This window comes from Colobus angolensis, unplaced genomic scaffold (assembly GCF_000951035.1).
Source record: "Colobus angolensis palliatus isolate OR3802 unplaced genomic scaffold, Cang.pa_1.0 Scaffold88, whole genome shotgun sequence".
NCBI lineage: Eukaryota > Metazoa > Chordata > Mammalia > Primates > Cercopithecidae > Colobus > Colobus angolensis.
In genome coordinates, this window is record NW_012122709.1 from 6,988,416 (window position 1) to 6,998,031 (window position 9,616).

Here is a 9,616-nt window from a genome sequence, read left to right on the forward strand (position 1 = left end):
ATGAAAGGGGCAAACCTGAGCCAAGGGATTGAGTTTGAGCTTTTGGGCCTCACCACTGACCCCTGGCTCCAGAGGCTACTCTTCGTGGTGTTCCTGGGCATGTACACCGCCACTCTGCTGGGCAACCTGGTCATGTTCCTCCTGATCCATGTGAGTGCCACCCTGCACACACCCATGTACTCCCTCCTGAAATGCCTCTCCTTCTTGGATTTCTGCTACTCCTCCACAGTTGTGCCCCAGACCCTGGTGAACTTCTTGGCCAAGAGGAAAGTGATCTCCTATTTTGGCTGCATGACTCAGATGTTCTTCTATGCGGGTTTTGCCACTAGTGAGTGCTATCTCATCGCTGCCATGGCCTATGACCGCTATACCGCTATTTGTAAGCCCCTGCTCTATCCAACCGTCATGTCTCCTGAGGTCTGTGCCTCGCTGATTGTGGGCTCCTACAGTGCAGGATTCCTCAATTCTCTTATCCACACTAGCTGTATCTTTAGTCTGAAATTCTGCGGTGCTTATGTGGTCACTCACTTCTTCTGTGATGGACCACCCATCCTGTCCTTGTCTTGTGTAGACACCTCACTGTGTGAGATCCTGCTCTTCATTTTTGCTGGTTTCAACCTTTTGAGCTGCACCCTCACAATCTTGATCTCCTACTTCTTAATTCTCAACACCATCCTGAGAATGAGCTCAGCCCAGGGCAGGTTTAAAGCATTTTCCACCTGTGCATCCCACCTCACTGCTGTCTGCCTCTTCTTTGGTACAACACTTTTTATGTACCTGCGCCCCAGGTCCAGCTACTCCCTGACCCAGGACCGCACAGTTGCTGTGATCTACACAGTGGTTATCCCAATGCTGAACCCCCTCATCTACTCTTTGAGAAACAAGGACGTGAAGGAAGCTTTAATAAAGGTTTGGGGTAGGAAAACAATGGAATGGTTTCTCAATGCATTACCGCACATCTTTAGGAAGCCAAGGGAACTTTTACCTTAGGTGGTGTCACCCTGAGCACATTCCCATGCCTGCCCCTGTGAATATTGGGCATGCCTTCTGGTCTGCAGGTGCTTCTGCATCTACCTACCACAGAAGAACTGATGGTGTCCAAGAGACTAAGAAGCTAGAAGGGTGTGTCTGTTTGTTGCATAATTCAACCTGTTAGCAAGATTTAGTTATCCATGTTGAGACGCTTCATTCATTTTTCCCAATTTGTGTATTTCCTTTCGTTTTCCTCCTTTCCTCCCTCCCTCCCTCCCTCTCTTCCTTCTTTCCTTCCTTCCTTCCTTCCTTCCTTGCTTCCTTCCTTCCTTCCTTCCTTCCTTCCTTCCTTTCTCTCTCTCTCTCTTTCCCTCTCTCTCTTTCTCTCTCCCTGCCCCTCAGGCTGGAGCACAGTGGCATGAACATTACTCAGTGCAGCCTCAACCTCCTGGCCTCAAGCGATCCTCCTGCCTCAGCCTCCTGAGTAGCTGGGACTACAGGTGCATGCCACCACACCTGGCTAAACTCCTGTTAGGGAGAACACAGAGCTAAGCATATGGAAAACTATGAATACATACTTGGTGAGTGACTGTTTCACTAGTTAGAATTTTTAAGATCCCTAAGACCAAATTGTGGATATTGATCTTATATTTTCCGTTGCTGCTCAAGTAATGCTCGTTAACTAACCAACCAGTCAACCAAGGAGATAAGACCCTCTCTATGACAGAATTTCATCTACAAAGCCAAATGCCCTCAATAAGACTTGTCTTCAGAAGGCTGTTTTTAATTTTTGTAGAGATGGGGTCTCCCCGTGTTGCCCAGGCTGGTCTTGCACTCGTGAGCTCAAGTGATCCCCCCACCTTGGCCTCATCTGGGGCATTTATGAAAAATCTACACCCAGCATTATATTTACTAGTGAAATACTGCTTTCCCGTTAAGATCTGAAGCAAGGCAAGATGTATTCTATTGCCATCTCTGTTTAACATTGTTCTGAAGGTTATAGCAAGTACATTAAAACAAACAAACAAAGCATCTGGATTGGAAAGGGAGAAGAAAAATGGTGTTTATTTGCAGATAGCATGATCCTGAATATAGAAAGTTCCAAGTAATCTATTAAAAAACTCCACTAGAACTAATAACCAAGTTCAGTAAAATTACAGGATACAAAAAATATAGAAAAATTAATTATATTTTTATATATTGGCAAGAAACAATCCAAAAATGAAATTAACAAAACAATTCTTTCACAATAGTGTCCCCCTAAAATTAAATATTTAGGAAAAGCTTGACAAAATAAATTCAAGACTCATATACTGCAAATTATAAAACATTACTGAGAAAAGTTAGAGAAGACCTAAATAAATGGAGAGAACTTCAATGTTCATAGATTGGAATAATCAATATCATTAACATGGCAATACATCCCAAACTTTTCTGTAGATTCAATATAATCCTTAGGAAAATCTCAGAGGCTGTGTCTTAAAAATTTGACTAGTTGGTCCTAAGATGTATGTGCAAATACAAATAAACCAGAATACCTAAACCATTTTAAAAAGAAGGACAGGTTGGGCTTGGTGGCTCACACTTGTAATCCCAGAACTTTGGGAGGCCAAGACAGGTGGATTGCTTGAGGCTAGGAGCTCAAGACAAACCTGGGCAAGATGGGAAAAAAACCCATCTCTACTGAAAATACAAAAATTAGCTGGTAGTGGTGGTGCACGCCTTTAATCTCAGCTACTCGGGAGGCTGAGGTGGGAGGATCGCTTGAGCCTGGGAAGTCGAGGTCTCAGTGAGCAGTGATTGTGCCGCTGGACTCCAGCCTGGACAACAGGGCAAGACCCTGTCTTAAAAATAAAAATTTAAGAAAAGGGACAAAGTTGGAAGAATACAGAACAAATTTTAAAACTTTCCATAAAGCTATAATTATCAAAATAATGGGGGTAGTGGCATAAGGATGAGTATTTAGGTTAATGGAATATAATTGAGAATCAAGAAATAATCCCTTGGATTACGCTCAACTGACTTTAATCTGAAAAAAAAATCTGACAAAAAATATAAAAGACCTGTATATTTAAAACAACAAAATACTGTTTAAAGATATGGAACACCTAAATAAATGAAGATATATACCAAGTTTGTTGGTTACAAAATTTAATATTGTTAAGATGTAAATATTCCCCAAATTGGTCTTGAGATTCAATTCTATGCCAATCAAAATCCCACCAAGCTTTTTATAGATACTGACAAATCGATTCTAAAATTTATATGGAAATGCAAAGACTTAGAATAACCAAAGTGACTTTGAAAAAGAACAAAGTTGAAAGTCTGACTACCTGATTTCAAAAATAGATCAATGGAACAGAATAGAGAGACCACAATTAGACCACAGACAAATATGTGGACAGCTGATTTTCAACAAAGGTGCCAAGGCAATTTAACGGGGGAAGAACAGTCTTTTCGACAAATGGCGTAGGAATATTTAGTTATCCATATGTATAAAAATCAACTTTTATTCATACATCACACCAAATAAGAACAATTATGAATGGATCGTAGACCTAACCGTAAGACCTAAAACTATAAAACTTCTAAAAAAGAAAACATAGGAGAAACCCTTTGTGACCTTGAGGTAGCCAAATATTTCTGAGATATGACACAAAAAGCATGATATATAAAAGAACAAATTAATAAATTGAACCTCATTCAAACTAAAATACATCAAAAGAGACTTACAGTAGTAAAAAGGCCAAGTGCAGCGGTGTGTGTTTGTAGTCCTCACTATGAGAGGTTTAGACAAGAGGATCACTTGGGCCCAGGATTTTGAGGAGGCTGCAGTATGATGATTTCACGTGTGGACAGACACTGCACTTCAGCCTGGGCAACATAATGAGACCCTGTCTCTGAAAATATATATGTACACACACACACATATATACACACACAGACACAAAAGACAAGCCACAGGTTATAAGAAAATATTTTCAATTGTATATGTGATAAAGCACTTGCCTCCTGAATACATAGAAAACTCCCTAAGCTCTATAAAAACATCTCAGCAAGAAAAGAGGAAAAAGATTTGAACAGCCACTTCACCAAAGAAGATATACAGGGCCAGGCGCGGTGGCTCAAGCCTGTAATCCCAGCACTTTGGGAGGCCGAGACAGGTGGATCACGAGGTCAGGAGATCGAGACCATCCTGAGCTACACGGTGAAACCCCGTCTCTACTAAAAGATACAAAAACTAGCCGGGCGAGATGGCGGGCGCCTGTAGTCCCAGCTACTCGGGAGGCTGAGGCAGGAGAATGGCGTAAACCCGGGAGGCGGAGCTTGCAGTGAGCCGAGATCGGGCCACTGCACTCCAGCCTGGGCGACAGAGCTAGACTCCGTCTCCAAAAAAAAAAAAAAAAAAGAAAAGAAAAGAAGATATACAGAAGGCAAAAAAGCACATGAAAAGATGTTTAACATCATAAGGAGATGCAGATTAAAATGCAAGTTAAATTAACATGCAACGAAATAACAAAACACCTAAAAATAGGTAAAATGAACAAGCTTGACTATAGCAAGTGTTGGTGAGGATGTGAAGCAACTGGAACTCTAATACACTGCTGATGGGAATGTGAAATGGTAAAACCACATTGGAAAACAGTTTGGTGGTTTCACAAAATGTTCGATAGATACCTACCATATTAAACAACTATTCCATTCATTATATTCTACCAAGAGAAATAAAAGCATATGATATATATGCTTTATGATATATGTTTTTATTTCTCTTGGTGGAATATAATAAATGGAATAGTTGTTGTATATGGTAGACTATACAAAAGACTTGTGTTCAACATTCTTAGTAGCTCTGTTTGGGATACTCTAAAACTAGAGATAACCCAAATATCCATTAACAGGTAAATGAGGTGAAAAACCCCCAGTCCCTACAAGGCAATACTACTCAGCAATAAAATGAATGAATTATTATTTACATGTTACAACACAGAAGAATCTCAAAATATGCCACATAAAAGAAAACAGACAAAATGTATGTATTGTACATTTCCATCTGTATACAATTCTAGAAGATGCAAAATAATCTGTAATGACAGAAGAACAACCGGTCAGGAGATGGTGATGGAAGCTGAAGAGACATGAGGGAAAGCAGGGAAGATTACAAAGGGACACAAGAAACTGTAGGAGATGACGAATGTGTTTATTATCATGATAGTGGTGACGGTTTCGTGGATATACACGTGTCAAAACTTAACCAAATTTTACACTATAAATATTTGCGTTTATTATATGGCAATTATACGTCAATCTAGATGTCAAAATAGGGCCAAAAACTCTCTTCTGTTTCTTTCAGTAAGAGATGGATTTTAATTCTCTTTCCCCTGAGTCTGGGTTGGCCTTATTGTCTGGTCTGACCATCAGAATGTAGCAGATATTAGGACTTCTGAGCTTAGGTCATAAGAGGCCTTGCACCTTTGGCACAGCTGTCTGGGAACACTCTCTGGGATCCCTGAGCTGCCACATAAGAAGTCTGGCTACCTTGAGGCTGTGATGCTGGAGAGGCTATGTGTAGACACTCCAGTTGAAGCTCCCAGCTGAGCCCAGCCTTCTCCATCAAAGCGCCAGATGTATGAGTGACCAGCTCAGACCAGCCCAGATGCCAGCTGAATACCACAGAGTAACTTTTGTTACTGTCATGTGGAAAAAAATATCACCCCAGTTGAGCCCCGTTTGAATTCCTGACTTCTGAAATTGTGAGATGTATTGTAATAAAATACCTGTTGTTGAAAGTCATTGGAAAGTTTTGGAGCAGTTTATTATGCGGCAGTAGATAACAAAAAATGAATTCGTCACTTGGAAGTCAGGAGTGCTTTTGTAACAAAAACATGTGACATTGACACTGGTACTGGGCAGTGGGCAGAAACTGGAAGGGCCATGAAGAGACTGATAGTGAAAGCTTGAAGGACAATGAGGAGAATGTTACTGGAGCTGGAGAAGATATGACACATTATGTAGTGATAAGAAGTTTTGTGAAACTGTTGATTTTGGCAACATCAAAAATAGAATGTACCTAATGTATCTAATGAACTGGTAGATCTGACAAAGGAGATTTTCAACCAGAATGTTTAAGGTGCCAAATGGTTTATTTGGCTGCACATACTAAGAGATACAGCTACATCAGATTCACACTCGAGATATGGCTACACTAGAAATATGGCTAAAAAAAGATGAAATAAAAAAGAAACTGTTCAGTATGCAAAATTTAAAGGGAATATAAAGTAATCAGGGCTTGCTAGGATTAAAACTAAAACTGGGCCAGGTGTGAAAGCTCATGCCTATAATCTCAACACTTTGGGAGGCCGAGGTCAGAGGATTGCTTGAGGCCAGAATTTCAAGACCAGCCTGAGCAACATAGTGAGACCCCATTTCTACCAAAAAATTTTTTAATTGAAAAAAATCCAAAAGTAGTTTCTCTTTCCCATTTTATTCAGGTGGCAAAATGTTCTCAAACTAAAAACAAAAACAAGCAAAAATAAAGACCTCAGAGTAAAGATAATCTTAAGGATGTTGCTGAGAGGCCCTTTATTAAGACTTTAATCAGTTCCTTATAGACTCTTTCAACTAGAAAAATTTTTTTTTTTTTTTTTTTTTTTTTTTTTTTTTTGAGACGGAGTCTCACTCTGTCGCCGGGGCTGGAGTGCAGTGGCCCGATCTCAGCTCACTGCAAGCTCCGCCTCCCGGGTTCACGCCATTCTCCTGCCTCAGCCTCCCGAGTAGCTGGGACTACAGGCGCCGCCACCTCGCCCGGCTAGTTTTTTGTATTTTTTAGTAGAGACGGGGTTTCACCGTGTTAGCCAGGATGGTCTCAATCTCCTGACCTCGTGATCCGCCCGTCTCAGCCTCCCAAAGTGCTGGGATTACAGGCTTGAGCCACCGCGCCCGACCGACTTTAAAGAATCTTAAGGACACCCTGCAGCCTCCTGACCCACAGTCCAAGCTAGGAATGGCCTGTCTAGAAGAGATTGGTGAGTATGGCTTTTGACTGATAGACAGAACCTGAACCAGACTCCTAGGAACTCCTAGTTTTTCGAAAGGATTATATTGGTGGGAGGGTGATCTCTTGGGCTAAAAAGGGCAGAATTCAAAATTAAAAGGGACTTCAAGGCTCCCAAACTTTTGTAATCAGGAGACAGTGTGATAAGCCTGAAAAAGGGGACATTTCTAGTGCAAAAGGTAGGTGATGCAGGGCTCTTCCATTAAAGTCTTTGATCAATTTTGAGTTGATTTTCTATATGGTGTGAGATAAGGGAAAAACTTCATTCTTTTGCATGTGGCTATCCAGTTGCCCCAGTACAATTTGTAGAAAACAGTATTTTCCACATTGAATGGTCTTGGCCCCATTGTCACAAATCAGTTGACCACAAATGTTTGGGTTTACTTTTGGATTCTCTATTCTATTCCATTGATCTACATGTGTATCCTTACCCTAGAACCACACTGTCTTGATTACTGTTGCTTTTAGTAAGTTTTGAAATCAGGAAATGTGACTGCACCTATTTTGTCCTTCTTTTTCAGGATATTTTTGGCTATTCTAGCTTACTTGCAATTCCATGTGAACTTTTGAATCAGCTTGTCAATGTCTACGGTGAAGTCAACTGCTATTTTGAAATGGATTGTGTTGAATCTGTACATCAGTTTGGGGAATATTGCCATCTTAACAATATTAAGTCTTCTGATCCATAAACGTGGATTTTTTTCTGTTTATTTAGATATTTAAGTTTTGTCAACAATGTTTTATAGTCTTTAGAGTATAAGTTTTGCACTTCTTTTGTCAAATTTATTACTATACTTTTTAATGCATTGTAATAAATAAAATTTCATTTCATTTTATTTTATTTTTGATACAGTGTCTCACTCTGTCACCCAGGTTGGAGTGCAGTAGTATAATCACAGCTCACTTCAGCCTTGACTTGTTGAGCTCAGGTGATCCTCCCTCCTCAGCCTCCTGAGTAACTGAGATTAGTAGGCATGCACCCCCATGCATGCCTGACTAATTTTTTTTTTTTTTTTAGGGATGGGGTTTCACCATGTTGCCCAGGCTGGTTCCAAAGTCCTGGACTCGAGTGATCTGCCCGCCTCCACTTTCCAAAGTGCTGGGACTACAGGCACGAACCATTGCACCTGGCCGAAATTTTCTTAGTTTCATTTCAGATTGTTGATTGCAAGTCTATAAAAATTTGACCTACTGATCTTATTTCCTACAAATTTGCTGAACTGATTTATTAGTTCCAATAGTTTTTTTTTTTACCGGATTCCATTGGATTTTCCATGTGTAGGATTATGTAATCTGTGTATAGAAATAGATTTGTGGATATTTTTGCCTTTCCAGTCTGGATAACTGTTATTTCTTTTTTTTTGAGACGGAGTCTCGCTCTGTCACCCAGGCTGGAGTGCAGTGGCCGGATCTCAGCTCACTGCAAGCTCCGCCTCCCGAGTTTACGCCATTCTCCTGCCTCAGCCTCCCGAGTAGCTGGGACTACAGACGCCCTCCACCTCGCCCCACTAGTTTTTTGTATTTTTTAGTAGAGACGGGGTTTCACCGTGTTAGCCAGGATGGTCTTGATCTCCTGACCTCGTGATCCGCCCGTCTCGGCCTCCCAAAGTGCTGGGATTACAGGCTTGAGCCACCACGCCCGGCCCGATAACTGTTATTTCTTTTTCTTGCCTGATGCCCTAGTTAGAACCTCCAATACAATGTTGAATGAAACTGGTGAGAGTGAACATTTTTGTCTTGTTCCTGATCTTAGGGGAAAAGTTTCTGGCCTTTCACCATTAAATAAAATGTTAGCTCTGCGGTTTTATCAGGTTGAAGAAGTCCCTATCTATTCATAGTTTACAGAATGTTTTTAAAATGTATTTTATTTTATTTTTAGAGATAGGTTTTCACTGTTGCCCAAGCTGGAGTTTAGTGGCATGATCATAGCTCACTGCAGCCTCAAACTCCTGGGCTCAAGCAATCCTCCTGCCTTAACCTCCTGAGTAGCTGTGTAGCTGTGACCACAGGCATACACCACCAAGCCTGGTTAATATTTTATTTTTGTAGAGATGGGGGTCTCACTATGTTATCCAGGCTGCAGATTTTTTTTTAACAAGCTTAATATATTTTATTTATTATTATTTTTTATTACCGTAAGTTCTGGGGTACATGTGCAGAACGTGCAGGTTTGTTACATAGGTTTACACATGCCATGGTGGTTTGCTGCACCCATCAATTCATCATCCACGTTAGGTATTTCTCCTAATGCTATCCCAGTTATTTTTGTATATGAGTTGCAAATATTACAATAGAATAATGTATCAAATACTGATAAATAAATTATAAAATATGGGTGAGACCTCTTATTTTTAAAATACAAAACATCATTGAGAGAAAGTAAAGAAGATCTTATATGTAGAAAAATATACAGTGTTCAGGAACTGGAAAAGTAAATTCTTATAAAAAGATATCAATTCTCTCTAAACTGATAAAGTACATACAGATTTAGTGCAATCTGAATCACAATCACAATAGGTTTTTTAATAGAACCTTACAATCCGAGTTTACAATTCATATAGAAATGCAAATGGCAAAAAATAACCTAAA

General features: G+C 40.2%; 1 protein-coding gene across 1 annotated transcript; it reads left to right on the forward strand.

Moving 5' to 3' along the window:
- Positions 1–990, forward strand: LOC105503864 (olfactory receptor 5AU1). The gene has a single exon (XM_011930967.1). The coding sequence runs from the start codon at positions 1–3 to the stop codon at positions 988–990; it is 990 nt and encodes a 329-aa protein (XP_011786357.1).
- The last annotated feature ends 8,626 nt before the right edge of the window (positions 991–9,616 follow it).

Excerpts from the sequence above, each read along its gene's own strand:
- LOC105503864 (XM_011930967.1), top strand. The coding sequence starts at position 1 with ATGAAAGGGGCAAACCTGAGCCAAGGGATTGAGTTTGAGCTTTTGGGC.